This window comes from Crocodylus siamensis, chromosome 8, assembly GCF_052110815.1.
Source record: "Crocodylus siamensis isolate JL-2025a chromosome 8, ASM5211081v1, whole genome shotgun sequence".
Taxonomy (NCBI): Eukaryota; Metazoa; Chordata; order Crocodylia; family Crocodylidae; genus Crocodylus; species Crocodylus siamensis.
This window is the reverse complement of record NC_143402.1, coordinates 50768946-50796742: the sequence shown is the minus strand read 5'-3', so window position 1 is coordinate 50796742 and position 27797 is coordinate 50768946. Positions and strand designations below refer to the sequence as shown.

Below are 27797 nucleotides of genomic sequence, written 5' to 3'. Positions count from 1 at the left end.
CTTAGGGAGATGATGAAGGAAAGGTTTATAATGAAAGAAAGATCTGAAAAGGGTAGATCAAGAGTTTTTGTTCACCCTTTCAAATATCATAAAACAAGGGAATGTTAAAAAAATTAAAAAGTGAAAATGATGAGAGCTGACAAGTGTAATTCTTTTTTTCCCCCTGCCTAACGGGTCAAGGATTTAACAGGGACAGTGACTCCATGTGGCACACTGTAATCTACCTCATACTCACTAATCTCTGCATTACAGGTGATAATCATTCTCTTGAATAGTCTTGCTAACTCCCTAACCCATTAGTTGAGGGACAAAGCATAGTGTTGCAGAAGGCAGGTTAGGAAATGCAACTTGGACAACAAGAAGTTGCAGGGCTCCAAGCAGCAAATAAGGTGATGGGGAGAGCCCTTGCTGCAGATGTACATAATTGGAAGCATCTGGCCCATTTTCCAGAGTCAGGGAGGCAGCGCCCAGGAAGGACCATATAAGCCTAAGCCTGAGACTAGAGGCTCAGTTTGGCCCAGATAATGAGTGCAAGAGTTCTGCACAGAGTTGCATGTAGACAGATAAGTTATTTTTTGTTTCTTTTTTTTCAGTTTGTGACATCTACAAGGTTTGGGGTAGCTTGAAAGGGAAGGAGGTGGCCATGAAGAGGTGCCAGGATGGGGAAAGGTGCTACTGAAGCACTCCACATTCTGAGCCATGGTCCAAGGGCTCAGCACAGTGACACAAGCCAGATACCCAGCACAGGAAGGGAGAGAGTTGCAAAAGCTGTGCACTTCAGGGGATGGCATATTCAGCCTGGGCTGTGGCTCAGAGCACTGAGCTAGGGAGTTACGGTCAGGATCCTGTTATGCTCTTCTAACTGCACACTTGATCCAATAACAAAAAAGAAAGAAAACAAGACACAGACCCTTCACTTCTTACATATTTCCTGAACCATAACAGCTACATCATTTCAGTACATATTAACAACATATTTCCACTAGATTATTGATTCTCAACAAGGTTGCCATGGGATCCCTTTAAGGGTGCTATGCAATGTTAGCACTGGTAGGTGTGCAAATATCAGCCATGGGATAACCCCAGAGACTTCAAATAGGAATTCACAGCATTAAAAACATTCTGACCTGTTGGGGCCTTCCTGAATTCTTTGAAACAGAAGAATTTCTCTAGTTTTTTCTGCACTCAAGAATGAGTGACAACTAAGAGCTGACATTTTCTAAGGAATGCCTTGAGTTTAAAAAGGTCGAGTATCAATGCACCAAATAAACCAGCAAGGATGCCAAATTATACAAGTAAGACTTAAGTGGTGGAAACAAGTTTCAGAGTTAAAACTTCCTGCTTCACTACTTCAGACAAGCTTAGGCTAATGCAATGAAAATTAGAAGAAATGTCTCAAGAGGACAAGTTATTCCTCAGCCTCCTTTTCTAGGATTTCACCCCTTCCTCTGAAGCAGCTGGTCCAGATCACTGTCAGAAAAAGGGTATTGCATGGCCTGAGTTTGGTCCAATTTGGTCTGATTTTGCAGACGATTCTTATCTTTGTATGGAGGCAGTGTTTAGACTGAATGAGCAGTAGAAATCATCATTAATTACTTCCTGATTATTTGACTGGTACCACCATTTAACAATTTGTTTCCAGATAGGCTGTTGTTTGCATTTTTAAAAGGTATAGAGTGTTTTTACCAAAACAATCCTTACAATATTGTTGTAAGGATAAGCAGAATTCCAATAAATACATATATTTACCTCAGTATTTTTGCAATATGATTATCTGCAGGCATCTATGGACAACTTAAAACTACATATAGAAAGGAAGCTATATTACATGTAACTTCTCAGGGCTTATAAGGGTTAAGTTTCAGACATTTTATTACTTTATTTATAACAAAATAAATATTGGTATAGATGTAGAAACCAATGACTTTGTACATTCTGAATTTTCAGAAAGCTGTTGATGAGGAATTGGTGATAGATCATTATATAAGCGGTTCCAAGTAAAGATGGGTTAATGGTTAAAAAATAGGTAAGTAAGTAGATAATGGAAGGTTAGAGTTAAGGGTGTTTCTTTGCTTTCTCCAGCCTTTATTTTAAAAAAAATGGCCTTCAGGGATTTCTGTTGGACTCAAATTTTAAAAGAAATTGTATTAGTAGTCTAGATTTAAAATTAAGTACGTGCACCCTTCTGGGATTGGGGTTCACGTTTGCTGAGACTAAAAGGTTTTAGGTTTTAATGTTATAGCAATAACAAAACTAATTAAAATATTTTTAAACATCACTTTCATAATTATGTGATTCAAAATACAGTGTGTATTAGAAGAAGAGGGCTGTATTGGGAGGAGTGAAAGCCATTTCATTCCATTTCCACTTTGTATTTTTTTTTTTTTTAACCACAGTCCACATGAGATGTACATTCCCATCAGCCATACTGTTTTATTTTTGTTCAGAGATTAAAAAGCCTACTGTTTTATCTGTTGCTGTTTTTTCACAGCTAAGCAAGAGGAAGACCCTCCATAGACGCAATGGGTTTCCAGATAGCCCTTGTTTGCAAATGGGTTTCCAAATAGCCCTTGTTCACCTAGTAGGTGATACCAGATGGCTCAAATTTAAGGGATGTTACTCTATTCTTATGCATTTCTGCTTGTAGTGTTCCATAAAACCTACCTGGGGGTCTCTGCTGATTTTTCTGAGGCTCATATGACCAGGCTCCAGTTGATGTGCTGGGGTCAGGGGGGTGTGATATCCATTCACTGTGTGAGACAAATGCAGGGGATTAGCAGGGCTGTTCTAGGTAACAGACACATAAAGACTTTAAACAGTTCTTAGTCACTTTACTGAACATATAGGTGTAATAAAAAGGCCTCTTTAAAAAAAAGCCCAGTTCTCACAGGTAACTAAAGCAGGGGTGGGCAATTATTTTGGCTGGAGGGCCATTTAATGAGTTTTAGCAAGCTGGCAAGGGCAGCAAGGGTAGCCCTACCCCTTGGCTGCAATTTTGGGATTCGAAGTCCTGCCCCTCAGCCCTGACCATGAAAAGTCCTTCTCCTTGCTCCTGGAAGTACTCTCTTTGGGAGGGGAGCTTGTCATCTTTGAACCAGAAAAAAACCAAATCAAACATTTATATATTATAACAGATTTTATTTTTATTTGAAAAAAAGTCCTGATTTATGTGCATTTTCACAGTGTATATAGAGATGACTGTGTAATAGGTTAAAATAAAGTCTTACTCTTGTATGTTGTGTGTGTAGGGGGAGTATGGTTAGGGTGTGTAGGGGAAGGGGGGGATGTGGGGTTGTGCCCCCTCACATGCTGCCCCCCATGGGGCACAGCCCCTGCTGCTGGCAGCAACAGGTCTTCAGGGCACTCATGGCCTGCGGCAGGCAGAGCCCTCCAGTGGTGCACTACTCTGGCTGAATCCTGGGAACTGCACATGGCGGCAGGGAGCAGGGCCAGGCACAAGGCTCCCTGAAGCTCATGCGCAACTCCCAGGACTTGGCTGGAGCCTTGTGCTACCAGGGGGAGCACCACATGATGGACCTGGCAGCCTGGCCCCACTCCCTACTGCACATGCAGCTCCCAGGACTTAGCTAGAGCAGCAGGTTGCGGGGCTGAGCTGGCTGGGCTCCATCAGATGGGACTTCCTACTACTTCTGGCCAAGTCTGGGATCTGCACATAGCGGAAGGAAGTGGGGCCAGGCTACCCGGGTCCATTGTGCTGGGCTCCCCCACAGTGGTATGTGTTTGTGGCCAAGTCCCGGGAGCTTCACGTGAGCCAAGGGGAGCCCCACGCTGCCACTGGCCCAGGCTCTGCCAGCCCTGGCACTGGTCCTGTGCTCCCACCCAGCTGCAGCTTTCCTCCCAGCTCTGCTGCTGCTTCATTCCAGGCAACAGGTAGGGTTGCAGCAGGGAGAGGAGGAGAAGTTGCTGAAGGACAGAGGAGCTGAGCAATTCCCTGGGTGGCTGCAGCAGCAGCAGCCTAACCTGGAAGCTGTGCACCTTAGCCAGGGCCAGGGCCCTTGCACAGAAAAGTTGGGAGCATATTACACTGCCCCAGCAGAAGCAGGTGGCACTCTGCTCCATGCAGAGCACAGCAGGGGCAACTGCAAGCCAGACACAATTAATTAGTGGGCACCAACCTGCTGGCCAGATTGGGGGGGAGGGGGCCTGGCAGGCTGAATATGGCCCCTTTGCTGTACTTGCTCACCCTTGAAATAAAGTAAATATGCTTGTGACTGAAAGAGAAACTTCAACACAGAATCCAATACTAGACCAAGTTGGAGCCCAGCCTATAGGTCCAGTTTTCTCCTCACTGCAAAGGGGCAGACTGAAATAAGCTGAGAGATGCTGCATTAACAGGGTTCAGAGGGAAAACTCCAAAACTCAAAGCAGATCTGAAAAGACCATTCCCAGCTTCTTTACCTCTCAGGTCTCTTACTTCATCTATTTGTGATACTTGCCTCCTAACATTTCCTTCCAGTTGCTTCACCATTTGTTGTTGATTATTTGTGGCTATCCTGACCCTCCTTTCCTCTCTCTGGCCTTTCTTCAGGCATCATTCCCTCCCTCTACACCTGCTTTGAGGTTTGTAGCCCTACACGTTCCTTTTTCTTAGATTTCAACTCATTCCACTACAATAATCCAACATTGAGTATTTTGAGAAATCTTTGGATCTTTATGAGGCCTGACTCATTTGTGAATGTGAATGGTTGGCAAACCATGCCTTTTAAAAGCTGATACTATATGTAAAGCAAAAAGGAAGTTCTGGTAGTAAATAATGAATTTAAGAGACTTGATTTGGAGGGCTCCACACATCCAGGATCCTCCTTTTCAGAGGGTTTCCCCATCATTCTCTTGGATCACTGATCTAAGCCTCCATGTAACCCAGAAGTGGGTGTGTCTACATGAGAGGTTTTACTGTGCAGTAGACTAATATACTAGTCCTTTGGGGCAGTCCTTAAAGTCAAGGACCATTTCCCCTTCATGAGCCATGAAGCAGCCAAAATCCTGATTCTTCCCTAATCCAGGTTCAGCAATGTGAAAGATTCATAAAATAATTTCTGGCCAAGAAGCAAGCAAACTTCACTGGAGTGCATTGTAGGCCCCTGCAGCCACCTCTCGGCCACTGACTCAGCAGGGGAAATCTGAGGCGAGGACGCAGTTTTGCCTCACTGGTGCTGTCTGTGCAGAGGGTAGGTCAGGGGGCAGTGTTGCCAAGTGGGGAGGAGGCTGCATATGCCTGTAGAGCTCATGTGGTTGAAGGGGCAGGGTGAATCCTAAGCACTCCCACCTGCAGGATATGGTTGGTGTGAGGTGTGGCTCTGGCCACAAGGAAGCTGGATAGCCCTGATGTACATGAATTCAAATCTTACCTCTCTCACTGCTGCTAGTATTTTAAGACAATCCACAATGCTCACCACTCCAAGATTTCATATTTGTCTTTCTTTGAGACTAATGTCATTCTCATTTATCATCCCTTCTGGCAAAGCTGGAAAAAGAACTCAAGCATCTAATATGGCAGAGGAGAGTCCCTACATTTGCCTACACATTCTTTCAAAAAAACCCATCTGCCAAATTACACTATGTTCTCAGAGCCTGAGACAACTCAGGAATCCCATGCATGGTATTCTATTGTTGTCCATCAAATCTCTCTGCAAGAGGTAAGAGTCTCTTTTCTTACAGGTTGGGTGACCTCCTACGTCAGGCCTTAAACTAAGCTCAATAGGGGACGGGGAGGCAGGAGATGGAGAGAATCTAGGACCTACAATCTATGAGACATGCAGCAGTACGCACCCCAGGTAAGTAATAAGGGGCCTATCAGGCATCAGAACAGGGGGGCACCAAAGGCAGCATTCGGAGGGCTCAAGTGCCTCTGTACTAATGCTAGGAGCATGCAGAACAAGCAGGAAGAACTTGCACTTCTGCTTGCAGACAATAACTTCAATTTAGTGGGGCTAACAGAAACTTGGTGGGACCCTACCCATGACTGGGTGGTATACATTGAGGGCTACAGGTTGTACAGAAGGGACAGAGTAGGGAGGAAAGGGGGTGGTGTCGCTCTATGTAAAGGAGCATTATACATCTACTCTAATCCAAATAGGATCAGAGGAGGAGAAAGTTGAGGCATTGTGGGTTAGGATACATGGAGGTAGAGGGGAAAGGGACTCGGTGGTGGGGGTCTGCTACAGACCACCACACCAAGAGGAAGAGCTGGACTTGGAACTCTTGAGGCAGCTCTCAGAAGCCGTACAGTTTGGGGATGTGGTTGTCATGAGGGACCTAAACTACCTTGACATCTGCTGGGAGGAGCACTCAGCCAAATCCAATTGTTCACGTAGGTTCTTAACCTGTGTGCAGGACCCTCACCTAACACAGGAGGTATACGGTTCCACTAGGGGGGATGCCTTACTGGACTTGGTGTTGGCTACAGGGGATGACCTGGTAGGGGAGCTGCAGGTTCATGGTCACCTTGGGGATAGTGACCACCAATCAATTAAATTTACCATATGGTGTAGGGTGGGTAAGATAACTAATAGGGTGGAAGTGCTTGAGTTTAGGAAGGCTAACTTGAGCGTGTTTAGGAGTCTAGTCAGTGATGCACTGCAGGATAGATGTGTTTAAGTCAGCAGGCCCGGATGAGCTGCATCCGAGGGTACTGAAGGAATTGGCTGGTGTCATAGCAGCACCACTGGCATGGCTGTCTGAGTGCTCGCTGTGCTTGAGTCAGGTCCCAGAGGACTGGGAATGGGCCAGTGTGGTCCCTATCTTCAAGAAAGGGAAGAAGGAGGATCTGAGTAATTATAGGCCAGGCAGTCTCACCTCCATCCTTGGAAAGGTCTTTGAAAAGATTATGAAGGACCATATGCATGGGAGTCCGGTGGGAAAAATAATGCAGCAAGGCAGTCAATATGGATTCATAGCAGCCAGATCATGCCTGACCAACCTGGTTTCATTTTATGACAGTGTCACAAAACGGTTAGATGCAGGAGTAGAGGCAAATGTTGTTTTCTTGGATTTTAACAAGGCCTTTGATACAGTATCTCATCCCATTCTCATAAATAAATCAAAAGGCTGTGACTTAGATGATTACACAGTCGGATGGGTGGCAAATTGGTTTGGGGGTCTCACCCAGAGAGTGGTAGTAGGCAGGTCAGTATTGACCTGAACGGATGTGGGTAGTGGGGTCCTACAGGGTTCGGTCCTTGGACCTGTACTCTTCAATATATTCATCAGTGACTTGGATGTGGGTGTGAAGTGTATTCTGTCCAAGTCTGCAGATGACACTAAATTGGGTGAAGTGCACACCCCAGAGGGTAGGGAACAATTTTAGGCAGACCTGGACAGTTTAGAAAAGTAGGCAGTATACAATTGGACGTGGTACAACAAGGACAAGTGCAGAGTACTGCACCTAGGGTGCAAAAATATCCAGCACACCTACTGGCTGAGAAATTACCCTCTTAGCAGCAGAGAAGCAGAATGGGATCTCAGTGTCATAGTGGACTCCAAGATGAACATGAGTTGTCAGCGTGATCCAATGGAGGTTTAAGTCTCTATATGAAGGTTTTGCAAGATATTCAAATATCCAAGTTGAATGTCCTTATAAGAATCTTAAAATTTACACTACCATACTTAAATCTGCTGATTGCAACCAATTCATAGTTTTATATTTGCAACATATTCTGTGCTGGTCAGTATGGTAGCACTCTTACCCATGCCAGTGGCTTGAGTTACCTTGGTTCTTGCTACACATGGAAAGCATACAATTGCAGATGGGGATGGGATGGTAAGAGCAGGGCATGCACAGGTTGGTCAGAAGAAGTCTGCTGCAACGGTGAATACCAGAATATGCTGAAACTGTTATGGCAAGGGAAATGATTGGCTACACCGGGATAATTAGAGTGCTTATGATAATGCCTTAGACATGCACAGGAGGAAGTGTGATTGTGGGGCTGGGGATCAGATCCTCATCATACCATATTTTCAGTACAGAGGGAGCCCTGGATCATGATCCCAGGCTCCAGCTGCACTGACAAATAGGAAGCCAGTCAGCTGATTCCTGCTTCGAGCCTTGGGAGCATAATCAGAGTTAAGAGCTGGAAGTGATGATCAGCTGCCACTCCCAGGCTCCAGAGAGCAGATTAATGAGTTCTAATATGCCCCTGCAGATGGGAGCAGCAGCTGATGGCAGCTCAAGCCTCAGAGACAGATGGGAGCCCTTGACTCTGATATCCTCCTGAGGCTGGAAGAGACATTCACCTGATCTGCACTCTCAGCCTCATGAATGCATGGGAGTTAAGAGCAAGGCTGGGAGCCCTAATCAGCTGCCTGGCCACATGTGTAATTTAGGACATGGTGGGAACCAGCCACAAGGTTACTTGTTAAAAAAATGTGTAGTAATTTGTGGCTTACTCTGTGTTTTATTGTGCTATTAATTGCATTAACTTGTGGCCTGGTTACTATTTAAGACATGATTAATCAGTTAATCACATCTTAAGTGTAATATCTGCAGGGCCCTAAGGGTGACGAATCATGCATTTGCTAGGAAAAAAACATCCAGTGGAAGTGGATACAGGTTAAGCAGTGTCTTATGTTCAGAATATGAAAACTGTGTGTATTTTAAAAGTTAAGGAAGACATAAATACTGCTAAAAACATAAACAGGAGAGAAAAGATTGTTCCAAATGGGGTGATTCCATTCCAGATGGAATATTACAGTAAGCTGTGGCTTTTAGATCTGTCTTTGAAAAACAAGGACCTGTTCTGTGGGGCTGTGAATGGTTTAAAGATCCCTCTGGGATGGGCTTCTATAAAGATACTAAAGTCACTTTCATAGGTCCCTGAAAAAACAAAAAGGTTAAACAACAGTTAAAGGTATATTAGACCAGGCTTCTGAAGTGTTCATGGATGGCATAAAAACTCTAACATGCATCAAATCTAAAATAATAAAAGAAGAACAGGTACCGGTAAAGTTTCCCAAAGCTTGGCCAGCTTCTTACAGAATACATGCAGAGGTAGACTCTGAACTGGCCCATACAGAAAAGAGGGTACGCTTTCAAAAGTAGCCTAGAGTAAGTTGAGCACTCAGATTTAATGCCAATGGGAGGGGAGAGAATGTGGTGCTGTAAGTGTGTAGAGACTTTAAGGTTACTTTAAACCATGTGCTGATACTTGTTGAATATCTGCTACATCAAACTGAAGACCTTTGCCACATTAGTATCAGGACTGGGATTTAGCTAAATTGATTTGTTACAAGCTTACCTACAGATGGAAGTAGAGCAGGGGCCGGCAATTATTTTGGGCAGAGGGTCACTTACTGAGTTTTGGCAAGCTTTAAAGGGCCACATGGGTAGCCCCACCCCTCAACAGGTACCCCATCCCCTGCTTGCCATCTTGGGATTGGAAGTCCCGCCCCCTAACCACTGACCTTTGCCACCAGAAGTCTTTCCCCTTGCTCCCTGGAAGTACTCCTTTCAGCAAGAGGATTTGCCATCTTGGAACCAGAAAAATACCATATTATATTCTAAAAATCAAACGTCCACTACAACATTCATTCATTTGATTTCAAAAAATATTTTTGTCCTGGCTTGCATGTGTTTGTGTAGTGTATATAAAGGTGATTATACAATAGCGTAAAATTAAGCCTTACTCTTGTATAATGTGGGGGGCTGTGGAGGATATGGGTGCATGGGTATAGGTTTGTTGAGGGCTGTGGGTGTGTGCGCACATGGGGTGTGGGGAGGGTATGTGTGTGGGGGTTTGGGAGGTGTGGGAAGGGAGGGAGGAGAAATGGTGGCAAGCAGGAAAGCAGGGAAATGGCTGCAGCAGGTGGCAGGGGAGTGGCAGGAAGCAGGTATAGAGATGGCAGTGCAAGGCCCCCACTGGTGTCCCAGGGCCAGCTCTGGCAGGGCCCAGAGCAGGGCGGCAGGGATTTGGACCAGCAGGGGCCCTATGGAGCCCGACTGGCTCCCCACTCTCCCTGCTGGCACAGCCCAACCTGGCTCCATAGAGCCCCTGCTGCCCTGCTCTGGGCCCTGCCACTGCTAGCCCTGGGACACTGGTGCAGGCCCCGCACTCCCACCCATGCACCCACTCGCTATCATTCCCCCACCACTTGCCACTGCCATTTCCCTGCTTTCCACTCTTCCTCCTCTCTCGCTGCCTGCTGGTCCAGCACCACATGGTTAGATTTCATAGTAGGAACTGCTTGAGTAGCCCAAAGGAACCCACTCTTACAATAGCCTAAGGACCCTTTATATCCGACTGCAGAGCCAGTTCCCCAGCCATCGAACCATGAGATGGTCAAGGCTGCCTTGAAATCAAGATAAATAACATCAACCTTTTCTCCCTTGTCCAGGCAATGCATCACCTGGTCATAGAAGGAGATGAAGTTGGTCAGGCAAGACCTTCTAGTAATAAAACTATGTTTGCTGGCATTCAGTAGGTTACCTTCTATTAGCCTGTTGCAGATGGGTCCCTTGATCATAGAATCATAGAAGTTGGGTCGGAAGGAACCTTGTAGATCTTCAAGTCTGACCCCCAGCCTGGCCGGGGGGAAAAAACTGGACTCAAATGAGTCCAGCCAGGTAGGCATCAAGGCTCTTCTTAAAGATCCCCAGGGTAGGAGCCAGCACCACTTCCCTAGGAAGTTGGTTCCAGCTCCTAGCCGCCCTAACTGTGAAGTAGCTCTTGCGGATGTCTAATCTAAACCTCCTCTCCAATAATTTGTGTCCATTGTTCCTTGTCATGCCAGGGGGCGCTAGGGGAAACAGTGTCTCCCCCAAACCCTTCTGGTCCCCCCTAGTGAGTTTATAGACAGTCTCCAGGTCCCCCCTCAGCCTTCTCTTGTGAAGGCTGAACAGGTTTAGGTCCCGCAGTCTTTCAATGTAGGGTCTGCCCTGTGGTCCCTGGATCCTGTGGGTGGCCCTCGTCTGGACCCTTTCAATGTTGTCCATATCCCTCCAGAAATGGGGTGCACAGAACTGGACGCAGTACTCCAGCTGTGGCCTGACCAGTGTTTCACAGAGGGGGAGGATCACCTCCCTGGCTCTACTTGAGATGCACCTGTGGATGCAGGACAAGGTCCGTTTAGCCCTGCCAACCGTGACCTCGCATTGTCGGCCCACGTTCACCTTGGAGTCAATAATAACTCCAAGATCCCTTTCTGCCTCTGTGCTCTCAAGAAGGGAGTTTCCCATTCTATAAGTGTGCTGCTGGTTTCTGCTGCCTAAGTGCAGCACCCTGCACTTGTCAGTATTGAAACACATCCTGTTTATGTTAGTCCACTTGTGTAACCTATCCAGGTCTTGCTGCAATCTTTCCCTCCCTACTAGTGTGCTCACCTCACCCCAAATTTTGGTATCATCAGCAAATTTAAACAGATTGCATTTCACCCCATCGTCCAAATCGCTGATGAAGAAATTGAACAGCGCAGGCCCGAGGACCGAGCCCTGGGGGACCCCGCTGCCCACTTCCCCCCAGGTTGAATATGACCCATCCACCACCAGCCTCTGAGTACGACCCTTAAGCCAATCTGCAATCCATCTGACTGTGTAGGCATCAATGCCACAGTTGTCTAGTTTTTTAATGAGGATAGGATGGGAGACGGTGGAGATCTTCTCCAAGATCTTTCCAGAGATGGACATCAGACTGATAGGTCTATAATTCCCTGGATCTTCCTTCCTCCTTTTCTTGAGGACTGGGACCACGTTGGCTCTTTTCCAGTCTTCCGGTGCATCACCCAAGCATCATGAGCTTTCAAATATCTTAGCCATAGGGTGTGCTATGAAGTCCACCAGCTCTTTTAAGATTCTTGGGTGCAATCCATCTGGGCCTGTGGACTTATGGATGTCAACCTCTCAGTGTTCTTTCACTTGATCTATGTCAATTGTGGGACCCTCTCCCAAACCCTGGATACTTTGCATCTTGTCTGACAGTGTGACCCCCTTTGGTGGGTGGAAAACTGCCACAAATGAATCATTTAGGAGACTGGCCTTTTCTTAGGGGTCAGGTGTCAGCTGCCCCATTTGATCTTGCAGGGGGCCAATGTTGCTTTTGTTCATCCTCAGACTTCCTACATATCTGAAGAACGACTTTTTGTCATCCTGATTCTGGAGGCTAGTCTGAGTTCATTCAGTTGCTGCCTTGGCTTTTCTGGACCACTCCCTACAGGTATGGGCTAGTGATGAGTAGTTCTTCTTGGTGATGATTCCAGTTTTCCATCTCTTTCATCTCTGTAGGCTTCTCTTTTTTGTTTCAGGAGATCCAAAAGTTTCCTGTTGAGCCAAGGGTGTTTCTCTGCCTTCTGACTGCATTTCCTATGGGATGGGGTGGACTTTCCTTGCGCTTTGAGGATTGAGTTCTTTAGGAACACCCATTCCTCATGGACTCCTCTTCCTATAGGGCCATGGTCCCTTAGTGCCTGACTGACCAGTCTCCTAAGTTTGTGGAAGTCAGTCTTCCCAAAGTTGAGGATTTCTGTTTTGTTCAGGGATTTGCCCACCCTGTGTTGGACAGAGAAAGTAATCTGATCATGGGTCCAAACTTACCCTCTTCCTCATATCACTCACCAGATCATCCCCTTTGGCCAGAACCAGATCAAGTTGGCCCATAGACCTCTTGCATCAGGTACAGGTCATTAATGCAGGTGAGGAAGTTACGTCACTGGTCAGACCTGGCTGTGTGCTCTTCTCACAAGATGTCAGGGAGGTTGTATTCTCCCATGATGATCATACATCAGGAACATGCAGCCTTGGCCAGTTCCTTAGTGAATTCGAGATCCATCTCTTCTTCTTGGTTAGGAGGTCTGTAATAGACTCCTACAAGTATATCCCCTTCCCTATGTCCCACCCTATTTTAACCCAGAGGGTCTCAAGATGCCCTCCACGGTTAATTAACTCAGTTTGAAGGGAAGTGTACTGCTCCTTGACATAGAGAAATACATCCTCATCCCTCTTCCCAACAAAATCTCTCCTGTAGAGGATATAGCCTTCTATACCTAGTGACCAATCATAGGAGGAGTCCCACCAGGTCTCTGTTATCCCTACAGGGTCATAATCATTATCAATCAGGAGAAAGGACAGCTTCTCTTGCTTGTTACTCAAGCTCCTGGCATTTGTGTACAGGTAGTTGAGTCTACCATGGGAAGTCCTAGGCTTCTTTACGTGATGAGATGTGACCTTTACTTGGGCTGTTGTCACAGTGGGTTTCCTCAGGCTACCCAAGCTGTTGCTACTGTGATTGGCATGACCTGGGCTAGAACTGTTGATTGACCACTCATCCCCCAGCAATCTTAGCTTAAAGCTCTCTTGAGTAGGTCAGCCATTCTGGCCGAGAAGAGCTTCTTCCCTTTCCAAGTGAGGTGGAGGCCATCCCTTCCCAGCAGTTGGCTACTGCTCTTACTGAAGTGCAGAGTGTGGTCAAAGAGGCCAAACCCCTTGTGATGGCACCATCTCCTCGTCTTTGGTTCACCTCACCAATGCACCTCTTTCTCCAGGGCCCATGACCCATGACTGGGATGACTGAGGAAAAAACTACTTCAGCCCCCAGACCCCTAAGCCCAGCCCTCTAGTCACGCATGACCCATCTGGGATTACTCCGAGCCATGTCATCCGTGCCCGCATAATCATTATCTGTCAGGAGAATTGTTCCCGGCTGCAGCACTGGTGCAGGGAGATGGGAACAACCCCATGATCCCAGGCCAGAAGCCTCTGCTAGGCACTGGCTTCCAGCTGGGGTGGGGGAGGTGGGGCCAGGCCAGCCTTGCTGGGGATGCAGGAAACTGCCCTGGCTTCCTCTGGGTCCTACTGCCCTTGGATCCTGTCATCTTTGACAGGCAGTCAGGGCAGATAAATATTAATTTTCTAATTTTTTTATGGGCCCCACAGGCTGGATAGAATGGCCTGGTGGGCTGGATGTGTCCTGTGGGCTGTATTTTGCCCACTCCTGAAGTAGAGGAAGATTTAGAGGTTTATCTTGCAGATCTGTGTAAAAGAAGTCATACCAGTGCAACAGGCTAGTATTTAGTACAGGATTCTCTCAATTTATGCGGGTTCTGTATATGCATATTTGCTCTTATGCAATGAACATTTTTAGACCCATAATTTGTCATATGCAAGGTAAATTTGCTTTTATATGATTGGCATAGGCATCCCCCCCCCCCCCCGCAGCAGGTAAGTCTGTAAGTCTGTGGAGGAGAGGAAAGGGCTGTGGGACCAGGGCCCCACTCACCCCAGGCCCTGCTGCAGCAGCCCTAATATCATGGAACCTATTCCTATTTGTTACATTATAAAGTGGGCTCGCTTTATGTGAATTTTATTTATGCGCTGTTTTCTGGGAATGCATAAATTGAGGGAAAACTGTAGTGCTGCTGCTGCTGCTATATGGCAACAAGCAATGGAACAAGTGTTGCAAGGTATTCCAAGAACACAGAATTATTTGGATGATATTTATATGACTGATGAAAGTGACAAAGAACATCTGGGAACTCTGAAAAGAAGAATAGGCCATGGTTGGACATATTAAAACCAGACCTGCAGCAATGTGTTGGAAATCAGCAGATAAATTAGCCAATGACAAAGAGAACAGGTGCCCTTTGGCAGCTACAAGTGAGTCAGAGAATATTGATACGTGATGACTGAGGACTCAAATGTCAGCCTATGATTTGTGAGTGTACAAACAGGTTCTTTGTCTTATACAACAGAAATATGCAACCTTTTCCTGCTGCAGGCCCAAATGACCAACCTCAGGCTACATGGAGAGAACACCAACAGGCAACACTCCACCCTGCTGCTGAAGCCCCATCTCTGCAGGCCATAGGTTACCAACCCCTGCTATTGGCAGTGTAATAATGTGGCCAGGTTCCTGGGGCACAGGGGCAAATGGCAACTTCCAATTGTGAAGTGAAAGTTCTGTTCTCAGACTTTGATGATGCACAATTGCCAGAGGCAGCCATTTTTTGCACTCTCCCTTCCTCTGCTCCTCCCCCCTCAAAGTCAGTACCCAGGGCAGTTGCCCCACCCTATTTATACCAGTGTCTGGTATATGGTATAAGGGATACCCACACACGTAACTGATTGCAAAGGTGAGAACAGAGGCAATAGTCAGATCACCACTTGTGGTTTTGTGTGTACATTTCCCCATGATTCTTTAAGGCAACAAATAGGCCTGTTGTGGTTTTGCAACCCATAGCGACAATGCGTAGTACAACACCAGTGCTGAACCAGCAGTATTTAGTGATGCCGATCATCCTGGATCCAATGCAATGGGTCAAAGGGACCAAGCTGGCCTATCACCTTGAAAAGGAGCCTCACCTCTCTGCTCTGGTTTGGTTTGGGTTATAGCGGAGGAAGAGGGCATTGGGCAGGAAGACCGCTTACTTTGTTGTCTTTGATAAGCAAGTCCACTCTGGTTTCAGGTTCTCAGACCACTTTTTTCCCTTTCAGAAGAGGCCTCACAACCACAATAAACAAAGTAAATCCACCAACCATTACCTGTCAGCTCTGTGTTCTTGGGGAAACCTAGCACAGTACGCAGCCTGTCTGACTCAAAAAGGACTCACCCTCCCCTCCTCCACCACCACCTCTACCTGAACAAGGACTTACAAAAGACAATGAAGATGCAGCGGGAGATGCACTTAAATCCCTCCAGACAAGGGTGACAGGAGTGAAGCAACTCCCCTGGTCTCATTTACATCAGAGACAACTCATTTACATGGGAGATGGGACAGGCATGCACCTTCATTAGCACTCAGGATGGAGAACAGAGATTCCAAGGCAAGGACTGCACTGAACTCTGGGACCAGAGAAGCAGGGGAGCACTGCATGATGGGGGATCTCTGCTCCAAATGCTAATCAACCCATGTCTGCACACACCCAGCTCAGCAGTTATCAGACCAATTCTAGTAATGATTCCTTTATGGGTACCCAAAACACTGAATCCCTGTCTGTATGGTGAGTTCCCTCGGAGTAATGCCACCCATAGCCAGGAGTGAGCAGTTCCTATTATCCAGCATATGAGCCGTCATTTACCCATAAACAAACCTAGTGTTCTCCCTTGAGCCATTGTTAGTTCTCTACAAAAACCCCTACCCAAGCTCAAGTTTCTGTCCTGGGGCTTGGATCTAAAACCTGCCCCAGTTCCACTCCTTTCCTGCCTAGAATCCCTTCACTGATTGTGCTGAGGGCTCTGCCTGTCTGCAAGTTCCAGCAAACACCTGGGAACATCAAATGGTTCAAGCTTTGCTGAGTGGTGAGATCCCAACTCTTTCTCTCTCTCTATCTGACTCCAGGAATCTAACTTTTGCTTTCTTGCTCCAGACACAGCTTTATAAACCCTACTTTTGTTTTCTTAGCTTAGGCACAACTTTCTAAACCAGACTTTTGTTGATCAGACTTGAGCTAGACTTCCCCAAATACCTAACTGAAACTATGTAATATTGTAACTGTTTTATTTGTATCTCTTGCATGGCTATTACTACTGGTATCATCATAAATTCATATACCTGGCAATAAATACATTTTATGGTCAAGCTGGTTGCTATTCTGTTTCTCTGAACCTCACTTACTCTTCCTTCCCCTTGACTTCCCCATTTGGTCTGCAGCAATGCTTCTTTTACCTAAGCCAAAGATCCCTGTAATGCCCAAAAGTACGGTGGGATCTGCTCATCAAGGGAATTACTACTAGGACCACTGTGACAAGAGATTGAGAGGTGCTGAGTTTTGAGGCAAAAAGGGTGTCAGATGAATGTGCTGATCAGACCCAGCCTGGTCAGATGTACTCTGTTACCATGTGTGTACATGTGTCTAACTGCATTTATTATTGTCCTGCTGAAACAAGGGATGAACTGAGTTCAAGGCTCATGAGGGTATTAGCCTGTCAATGCTGAATAACTCAGCCTGGCTTAGGTATGCCCTGTTAATTTGTGTGTGTATGTGCGTATATGTGTTTGACTGATTTGGTGGTTGGAGGAACCCAGCCCCATTGAAACTGAGTCCTGCAAGATAGGTCCACTGATGGTGAGGACTTGCAGAAGGGAAAAATATAGCTCCATATAGAAACACAAGTAACACAAGCAGCACATTGATAGAATTACAGAGACCCCAGAAACATACCCCTAATAAATGAGCACACCCCAAAGCAATGGGCAAATCTGGTATCACAACCAAAAACCTGATGTCTTCCTTTGGACATGAAGGAAAAGGCAATTTGAACTTTGTATTCTTCTCTAACCTCCAGCACTCCTCTCTTGGAGTTACTGACACTCTTTGGCTTCACTCTCATTAACTGGTCATCTGTTCTAGCTTGTTCCCAGCCAGGCAGACTATTAGCTCGTGACCACCTGCAGATGGGTTCCAAGCCCTTGAGAGACAGAATGCCTCCTTACTGCCAACTTCAAGAGTCCAATACTATATGCAAGTGCTAAACATTGCAGTTATGTGCCTGTAAGTGCCACTGAAGGGCATTTATACATGTTCTCCAGAAAGTGTGAGGGTTGGGGGGAGTGCTTTAATTAGAGCAACTCCAAGAGCCACTCGAATTAAAGTGCCCGGAACATCTCATCATGTATCAGCGTTGCCACACTTCAAACTCCTGGTGGGGGCAGCTTTAATTAAAGTACCTCAACTGCTATTTTGAAGTATGGGACACTGATACTTCAGATTCTGGAGGCTGCTAGAGTGTGGTAATTACCATTAATTGATTCTGCTCTGACACACTGTAATTAGAGTGCATTGGAGTAGCCTCGCTGCTCGTTCATAAGTGCCTGACTTGTTTAAGCATGAGGTAGGATTTGGCCCTCAGTGTTGCCATGCCTAAATGCCATTTTGGGTCTGGGGGCAGGTGCCACCAGCCTCTGGCACTTAAGCAGTTCAGTAGGAGTTCTGTGGATTCCTGAGTCAGACTTGGGTTTTAATTTGGCCCCAATTCCTAATATATACATGATCTCCTCCCTTGTTAATCCTATCCCATTCTTTTAATCCTATCCCATCATCATAGGATATAAACCATCAGGATATAAATGCAAGTTCACTAATGCACGTTAAAAATTCCACACTTGTCCTAATGCAGCCAAGGTTCATGTTCAATAAACCTGCCTTTCACTGCTTTGCTGCTGGCCTTCCCCCCCACCCCATCACTCTCAGGGGATGTCGAGAGGATTGCAGAAGGCTGGTTGCCTCTTTCCCTGCATCCTGTGGATCATCAGTTGATAGCTGACTCAACTCAATTCATTTTCCTCAAGCCAGAGTCTTTTCTAGGTAGTCAGCTTGAGCCTGCAAAGGAGTTCACACCAAATAGTTGCTCCATAAGCTAAGAAAGGAATAAGTAAAGGATGTTTTTCCTGAGCCATTACCATTGCATCAGGGATGATGGAGCATGAAGCAAAAGACCCAGCCTTTTAGCTCCTGCTAAGATAACTGCTATAGCAAACTTCTAGGAACCCACACAGTGAGTGAACTGTACCTGCAGGTAGAGGACTCTTCTGTGTCACAGGGGTCTTGGGGGTCCCAGGCACGCTGTTTGGCCGCTCCCAGGTGGTTTCTATTCAAAGAGAATAGCAATATGAGTGTGGTAGGCAGACAACCACATGTCCAGAACATAGGACAACCAATGGATCATGATCTCACTTGGCATGTATCTCATGCTCTTGCCCCTTGCCTAGCAAGGCTTGGGATACACTTCCCTGTGCTACCTCCATGGGCAGCTTCTGCAATCCTGAAACCCCAAATACTGGGAAATTACCCACTGCCCTTTAACCCCAGAGTCTCAGCTGACACAAGATAACTCTCTGACCTGAACCTTCTCCACACTTACTTCCAGCCAACAAGGGGCACCCTGCTACTCTGAGGTTCTTCCTTTCCTCCAGGCACTCTATTGTCTTGACACTCTGTGTCTTCTCCCATACATGGAGCTTCCTTTCACTCCATGCTCCTCTTCTAGTGAAGGGGTTCTATAAACACATCGGTCAGGAAAGAAAGACCAAGGAAGCAGGGGGTCCAATGCTTAGTAGCCAGAGTGATCTTTAACAGACGACATGGAATGCAGAACTTCAATGGCCACTTCGCCTTGGTCTTCACAAAAAAGCATAAGCTACAACCAGATGGCTAACAAAAATAATATATACAAAGACACGGAAAGGCTGAGGTGAGGGTCCTGATAACTAAAGAGAGCATCTGAGAGTTTTCATTGAATTGAATGAAATTAGGTCAGCAGGGCCTGGTAAATCAATGCCAGTATGCTGAAGGAGAGCCATCAGCAAGAATATTTACAAAGTTATGGGAGACGAGCAACATTCCAGATGATTGGACAAGGGCCAACATAGTGTCCATTTTTACAAAAGGGAGAAAGAAGGAGCTGGGGAGTCAAAGACCAGTCGACTTGCTTTCAATACCTAGGAAGTTACTGGAACAAATTATAAAGGAGTCAATTTCTACATATCTGAAAGAGGAAAGGTTGATAGCCAGCCTGAATTTGTTAAAAAAAAAAATTATGCCAAACCAACCTGATCCCCTTTTACAAAGTAACAAGTTGGGTGGCTGAAAGGAATGCAAGTAATAGAGTTAATATGACTTCTGATGGTCTTATTTGATGTTCTTAAAAGTAAAGTGGAGATGTGTGTTGGATAAAATCACTATAATATGGATACACAATTTGGTCAAAAATGGCAAGCAAAGTGTGATTATGAAGGGATCAGTGTCCGAATGGCAGAAAGCTGCCATATTGAGTTGTGGATGCCACAAAACTAGGAAGGACTTCTAACACTGTGGACGGTAGGAGTAGCATTCAAAGGATCTTGATAAATCAGAGAATTGGGCTAGAGACGACAGAATGAAGTTCACTGTAGTGGTACTACACCTAGGGAGGGGGTACCAAATGCACAAATAAAAAATGAGTATGCCTGGGTAGCACCTTTGTTGAGAAGGATTGAGGTGGTTTTGGTGATCACAGACTCAATATGACACAGAATAGACATTAGGCCCTATCTGGATGCCTCATCTGGGGCCCCTTAGGCCTCATCTGGAATACTGTGCACCATTCTGAGCTCCATATTTTAAAAAACATGAGGTATTTTTAGCTTGGAGAAAAGATGATTAAAAGGGACATAACTGCAGTTTTCAGAGATTTGAAAAGCTAATATAAAGAAGACAGAGAATAACTATTACACCTGTCAGCTGGTGGGCTCAATCCAATGCATCGAGCCAGCATGGTGAGGACCCCATCCCTCACCCTGGGGGAAGGGCGGTACACAGCCTGTCCCTGATCTCTCTGCCTGGGCAGCAGGAGTTGGAGGATTGGTGGGGGGGAGGGGAGGGAAATAGGTAGAGCAGCCCTGATCCAGAAAAGTGTGTGTGGGTATGGAGTACCTTGGCCCCATCCAGATGCACTGCAGGTGGACCCAGCCCTAATGCTTATCAGGATGCTTAGATATGAAACATGCTTCACAGCAATGGCACAGGCAGAGCTGAATCTGGCCATGCAGAACTTCCGCCAATTTTCCAACCAGTGGGGATTCTTGCAGGCTGGATGCCATGGCTCCACAGGCCAGATTTGTTCCACAGGCTGGAGACTGAGCACCGGTTATGTAGAGCAGGGTTTGGCAACCCTTGTATATGTGCCAGAGTGTGGTTCATGAAGACATTTTGCTTGGCACATAAACTTGCCACAGGTGGCCCAGGCTCTGGGCAGGCCCCTGCTGCCTGCCACGGAGCCCAGGTGGCTTGCAGTAGGTGGTGAGACCATGGTTCATGGAGCCCTGGCCTGGCTTTTTGGTGTTGGCAGGTGCATGAGCATCTTGGGGCAGATGGTGGGAAAGTCCATGTACCTGGTGTTGGCAACAAGCTGGGTTGGGGATCTGTGGGCCCCAGTGCAGCTGCTTGCAGCCTCCTTGCCATCTGCTGTGAGCAGCTTGGGCTTTGTAGTGGGCAGCAGGGGCCTGCCTAAAGCCTGGGCTGGCTGTGGTAGGTAGGCAAGAGGCTACAAGCAGCTGCACCAGGGTCCACGGAGCCCCGGTCCAGTTCATTGCCAATGATAGATGCACAAGTGCCTCAGGGTGGACAGCAGGGAACGGGCTGGGTTGTGCTGCCACAAGATGGATTGGGCCCCTCATAGCTCCCCCAGTGCTTTCATACTGTAGCAGGTATCAGTTCTCCTTCCTCCTCCCTCCATCCCTCCCTTCTTCTAATTGTGAGATGGCCAGTTGCTGCAGCTGCTTCTGGGAGTGGCTGCAGGCACTTCTGGGAGTGTAACGGCACTCCACTCCCTGGCTGGTGCTTGCGGGGGGGGGTGGGGGGGCACTGGCATTCCCATCTGCCCATTGCCACTGTCCCAGTGCACTCTCTGCTGCATGCTTTCCAGTCTGTCCACAACTTCCTTGAAATGTGGGGCCCAAAACTGGACATGGTACTCCAAGTAAGGCTCCAGAATAGAGCAGACGAATCACTTCCCTTGATTTGCAAATGCCGTTCCCATTAACCCAAGCTAGTATGCTTTTGGCCTTTTTTGCATCAAGAGCATGCTGTTGGCTCATAATCAGGTTATGGTCCACTGGACCCCAGGTTGTTCTTTGCAGTACTGTAGTCTAGAGTGTCATACCTGAGTCTGTATTTTTGCATGAGGTTATTCCATCCCAAGCACAGGGCTTTGCAATCAACCAGATGACATTCAACAAGCACAAATGCAAAGTTCCTCTTACCCACACAGAACAGTATTGAGTGGGAGGAGCTGAGATCACTGAGTTCATCAGAAGACTGTACCCCAGACTAAGTCAAACCAAAACAAATCCCTGTACCCAAGAGAGAGCATCATTCTGACTTTTTCCCTCGTTACCAAGGTGACTAGCAATCTCCTCTTGAAGCAAACATGCCTAAAGCAAAAGAGATGATGTGTGACCTTGTTTTACTGACTGAACAGGGAAAAGCAGATGAAGTAGAAAGATAAAAATAATGCCTGATGCTTGAGCAACATAAAGGTGCCTTAAAGGCTTTTGCCTAAGCCCAGAATATAGGAAACAGAAAGGGATGATTCTAACCCCCACATTTCCTACACAATATTTACACCCTTGAGCACATAAATTATAATATAGTCCTTAATTACAGAACCATGCACAGGAGTGTGATTCATTAGATACATCAGGGGGATGCTCACTGAATGAACAGTTATTTAATATTTTCTATTTTTCCCTTCAGTCCATATGAAGCCCCAGGCCATAATTAACAGATATCATTTAAATTCTACAATGAGTACAGAGTTATTAAGCTCCTTGCAGATTTCTCTGTGCTGCTCATCAGTTTATCAGTCAATAAAGGATTTATCCTTGCAACATGCCTGGAGTGTAGAAAGTTTTTGCAGATAGAAAAAATGAGGCACAGAAATGCTGACAAAAGCACTGCAAAAGTTTGCATTAATTTTAGGTTCCTCAAAAATGTGATTCTCAAGTTTGAGCAGTTACAACTGACTCAGTAAAGTACTTAGCATGCTTTCATAGGGTTTTATGGTCAAGATCTGATTTTTACAAGATCAAATTGTGCAATTGTTTCTCAATCTTTAGACTTCAGGCACCCCTCAACAGAATCAAGGCAGTCCTTGGAAAATTCAGCTCTTAGTTTTCACTCTCTTTTTTGACTACAGGAAAACAGTAGAACAACTCATCTGTTGAAAATAACTCAAAACCAACAACAGATCAGAATATTTTTATCACTATGGATTCCTATTTGAAAACTCTAGATTAATCATGTGAATCATGTTTGTACCATGCAGCACTCTTAAGGCACCTGGGAGTACCATAGCACCCTATTTAAGAATCACTAGTCTAGTGAAACCAAGTCCCTGTTTTTTGTTGTCCAATTTGTTGCCTCCTAAAGAAACTGATTTGCAGAAAGTGCCTAGCACGTGTCTTCTGACAATCTGTCTCCAGGGGTCTCAAGCTGAGCAGCAGTACACACAAAATTAGTGGTAGAAGTACAAGGAATGCACTTAGGATACAACAATCCAAAATGAAAGAAATTGGCTATGCTATGGTACTGTAGAAAAGGACTGGAAGCCCACAGCATGAATAAGTCAACAATAAAATCATAGAAGAGTGGGGCTGGAAGGGACCTCCAGACATCATCTAATTTCCATCTCTTACCAGAGTCAGGATCATCCCTATCTAAAGCATCCAAATATACAAATCCATTGTTGGGGGAAAAAACAGCTCCTTATGGTAGAAGTGTGGCAGCTGTTAGACCACAGACTCAATATGATTCTGCAGTGTGATGCAGCCACGCAAAAGGCAAATGCAGTTTTGGGATGCATAAATAGAAGCATTAGGTGAAAGACACGGAAGGTGATAGTGCTTCTCTAGTTGGCATTGGTTAGGCCTCATCTGGAGTACTGTGTGCAATTTTGGGCTCCACATTTTAAAAGGATGTGGCAAAGTTAGAGATGGTCCAGAGGTGGGCAACAAAGATGATACAGGCGTTGGAAAGAAAGCCATGCAGAGAAAGGCTGAAGGTCCTAAGCATACTCAGCTTGCAGAAAAGGTGCTTAAAGAGGATATGAAAGCAGGCTTTAAATACTTGGAGGGCTTCCATAAAGAAGAGGAAAAGCACCTGTTCTGTCTTGCTGCAGAGAGGATTGTGGCAGGGCATTTGTGGTGCCTGCCACTTTAAGAGGGCAGGCAGCCTGCAAAGGCATGGGCAACCTGCAGCCTGGAAGGGAGTTGAGCAAGGGGCCAAGGGGTCTGGCAGCCCAGAGAGCAGCTGAGTGAGGGACCAAGGGACTTGAAGACTTGAGTAGGGCTGTGTGAGAGATTGAGCTTTCTGAAGGACCAGAAGAGGGCTGTGTGAGAGATCAAGGGTCTGAGGGCTCAGAGGATGGCTGCATGAGTACAGATGTGTGACAGAAAAAATGTCCATCATGATGCCATCTGCATGGCATGGTGTAGGGGGGCATGGAGCCATGCAATTAGCCCAGAAGGCAAAGGACCACAGTTACCAAGTGAACATTAGAACAAAACCAGGTCTGGGAAGTCCTGAGGAAGCCTACCTTTTATAACCATAAAAAACATCAAGGTATGGTGGATGAGCGAAGGGGAGACTATTCTCAGAGTAAGCAGGGCAAAAAGGGAATTTTGGGGGGCCTCCAGGGGCTTACAGCCACCCCTGGGGATGCCATCCTACTACAAGGATGAAGGCCAAAGGTTTGAAGCTGCAGCAAGGTAAGTTTAGATTGGATATCTGGAAAAACATCTTCACTATAAGAACAGTGAGGCAGTAGAATAGACTGCCTAGGGAAGCTGTGGATTCCCCAACACTGGAGGTGTTCAAGAGGAGGTCAGAAAGCCACTGGTCATGGATAATCTAGGTGTAGCTATGCCTATGTTCTACCATGGATATTTCCCATGCTTCTGGGTTTTGCTGGTTGCCCCCTCCCCACCTTTTCTTCAATATGTCAGGGTGTTTTTAAACCTTCCCAGGGGCATTGGGTAGGGTGAGAACTTTTTCAAAATGGAAAGGTGGGACACAGTCTCTTTCCCCCATCCCTTCCCACCCACCAGCAGCATGGCCAGAAGAGCTGAGTGGAGTGAGGGCGGATGCAGGCTGCAGGGTCAGGGCTCTCTGCCCTGCTGCCTCCCCACCCCCTGGCTGTGCACCTCCTGCCCACCTGGTAGCAGTGAGGGATACAACTCCATGCCTCCCCCGCTGCTCCTGGGTGGGCAGCGTGGCCCTCCTTGGGGGGAGGGCATCTTGGCAGGGAGCCCAAAAGCAGCCTGCACCCACCTCTTTCTTATGCACAAGTCTCAGGGGCATGTGATTCCCCTGCATATGCCCTCCCAGGAGTGCACACAGCAGTGGGGAGCCACCCCTCCTCTGAGATGAGCCACCTGTGGCACCTTCCCACTCCAATTCCCAGGCCCTGGCCCTATACACTGCCCTTGTTGGGCAGCGCCCCCAACCCCTGCTTCACTCCCTCCCTTACCATGGGGGCCTCAATCTGCCCCCCCCCCCAGTTCCCTCTATGCCTCCTTCCCCCCACCATAAACTTACCTGCAGAGAGCTACTCTCCATGCTGCCTGGTTGTATTCCTGGCCACATGCATGTGTGCAGGTGCAGACATGCATGTGGCATCCCCTGCATCCCACTGCCGGCAGCCCCAAGGAGCCTGCAAGAGGAACCCCGCTGCTTTCCAAATCTGAATCCCTGAAGGAGACTGTGAGTCTGGGTTAAATGCTGTCCCAGAGTCAAGGAGCCTGGGACTGGGACTTGATGTTCCCATTCTGGGACTGTCTCACTCAATTAGGAACTGGTCACCCTAGCATTGGATGTTGGATACAGAGGTTCCTGGCTAGAGAGTCTTACTCCTCTCTTCAGGGTCATACCAACGATCATATTTGGGGTCAGGAAGAAATTTTACCTCATGGTCAGATTGGTTTGGACTGTGAGGGATTAGTAGGGGCCATGGCCCTCTACCCAGGCCCTCTTAATCGTACGTTGACAACATTTTACAGAAGCAGGACATTGGCTACCTTGGTTCCCCTCCTTTACCTGTGACATGTTATGGGGTAAAGAAGGGGTCTGTGTTGTGTCAGGGTTGACAGCAGTCTTATGTAGAGTTTAGATTATGGTGTGTATGGGATGGTTTGGATAGTCCTGCCTCAGGCAGAGGGTTGGACTAGATGACCTCTGGAGGTGCCTTCCAGCTCTACTTCTCTGTGACTCTATGGTTAACCTATTACTAAAACTACACAGGCAACCCTGATGACCATAAGGCATAGCACCCAAACCTACCACAAGTACACTGGAGGTACAACAGTGGCCCATGTCCTGCTGCTTCTTGAATTGTTAAAATGCACTCAAGAAATCTAAGGAAGAGAGCTACATCCCCCTTGTAACAGGAGACTCCTACATCTGTTACTGAAAAGGAGAGAGCAGAGCAGAACACAGCCAGAAACCAAGTATTGCTAACCCTTGCAGCTAGGTTCCCTGCAAGCATGTTTAGGGTCTGTAGGACCACAGGTGGTAAAGAAAGCAACGAAGGCCCAACAGACTGAGCTTGGGGTGGAAAAGGCTGAAGTACTTTGGCAAGGATGTGGCACCAAGGAAAGCCACTGCAGCCTCTAGAAACAGCCTTCTCAGTATATCATTGTTAACATCAAAGGTGTGGCAGGTAAGAGACAGGTGAGGGATGCTGGAGAGTGCCACAGGCAAATCTGACCACCAGGGGGCATCAGATGCTAGGGTTGGACCCTGAGCTTGCTACAGTAAAAGCCCCTCCATAATCTGTAACAATTTGACCATAGGGTAAAATTTCTTCCTGATACCAAATATTGTGATTGGTGTTACCCTGAGTGGAAGGGCAAGACCCTCTACAGCCAGCAACCTCTGAGTTTTAGCAATTGGGAGCACAGGCACAACCCACCCAAAATCCACAGTCTTGGCTGCAGCTGATACCCAATGCTTCTGAGGAAGGTAACCCCCTTCCCTTCCCCCCCCCACCAAAAAAAAAAAAGCAAACCCTGATGTAGCAGCAGGAAGGGGAAATATAATACATCTGTAAAGGAAGCTAAAATCCTACTACAGGACTGTCTAACTTCTAAGCAGCCAGATACCACACCAGTGAGGGCTGCATGTCACATGGGCTGCACCAGCATGAGCCACAGGTACTCCAGGCTGCAAACAGCACCGTGCACCCCAACATCATCCTCAGCTCCCTAGCCACAGGCTCTCTGGCTGAACTACTCAACGGAAGAGTTGCACAGGAGAGGTACAAAGATGATTCCACTGTTCACAAACAGGGTAAAGAAGGAAGACCTGGATGAATTGGGACTATTTAGTCTGGAGAATAAAAGGTTGGATTTGACAACAATCTTAAAAGGCAAAAAGGTTTGTTTTAAAGAGGAAGGCAATGAAGTGTTCTCCTTTCCACTGGAAAGTAATGTATTTAAACTGCAATAAAGTAGACTGGGAAGTATTTTATAACTATGAAAGCAGTTAAACACTGGAACAGACTATCACAGCAGCTGTGTAATTTCCATTATTGGAAACTATTAAATGCTGTGGGTTGGTTTAGAAAGAGATTATCCTGTCTTGAGCATGGGCTGGAGGTCACAAAAAATAATTAACAAAGGATGGTTGTTGCACTATTGTAATTTCAGGGTCAATACCTGCTTCCAATGCAGCTCCCACACTGGGAGGAACCAAGCTCCCAAGGCCTCAAGCAGAGATAGCAACATAGAGATCTGCCCAATACAGGAGGATGTGAAAGCAAAGCAAGGAGATAGTGGATGACCTAATGGCATCCTCGGAAAAGAGGATGAATAGACAGGATGGAGTTCTACCAGGACCAGTGTGCTGACCTGGCTAGGCAGGGACATATCCCAGGCCAGACTCGTGGCAGTGCTCAGGCCAAGACAAGTGCCGAGGCTGCCAGTGAGACAGAGCATGAGTCAAGGAAGACAACAGAGATACTATTAGACAGCCTCAAGCTGAAGAGAAATGTACAGCAGACTCTATTCAATACCCTCTAAATCAGAAGTGGGCAATTATTTTGGCTGGTAGACCACTTATGAGTTTGGATGAGCTGTTGAGGCCCACACACAAAACCTTTCAGAAGATATCATTTTAAAAAATTATAGATAAAAAGCAAGTCTTATACTAAAAATCAAACATTTACTGTAACATATTTCAATTTTATTTCAAAAAAATATTTTTGTCCTGATTATGTTTTTTTGAGTAATGTAGAGAGAGGTGATTGCCTAATCAAGCTCAAAATTAAGTCTTACTCTTACATATTATGTGGGGGGATGGGGGGGGGAGTGTGGAGGTCCCA

The 27797-nt window shown here is 46.5% G+C and overlaps 1 protein-coding gene across 5 annotated transcripts in view; it reads right to left on the bottom strand.

The window, feature by feature from the left end:
• GAS7 (growth arrest specific 7) overlaps positions 1 to 27797 on the bottom strand; it is a 278186-nt gene that overhangs the window by 110886 nt on the left and 139503 nt on the right. For 3 of the 5 annotated variants that reach the window (XM_090059485.1, XM_090059487.1, XM_090059489.1), the window contains exons 3-4: positions 18453 to 18530; positions 2665 to 2750 (exon numbers count right to left, since the gene is read on the bottom strand). In XM_090059485.1, the coding sequence (XP_089915611.1) occupies positions 2665 to 2750; positions 18453 to 18530 (164 nt within the window). The remainder of the gene's footprint in view (positions 1 to 2664; positions 2751 to 18452; positions 18531 to 27797) is intronic. The other 2 variants (XM_090059486.1, XM_090059490.1) reach the window with 1 other exon arrangement.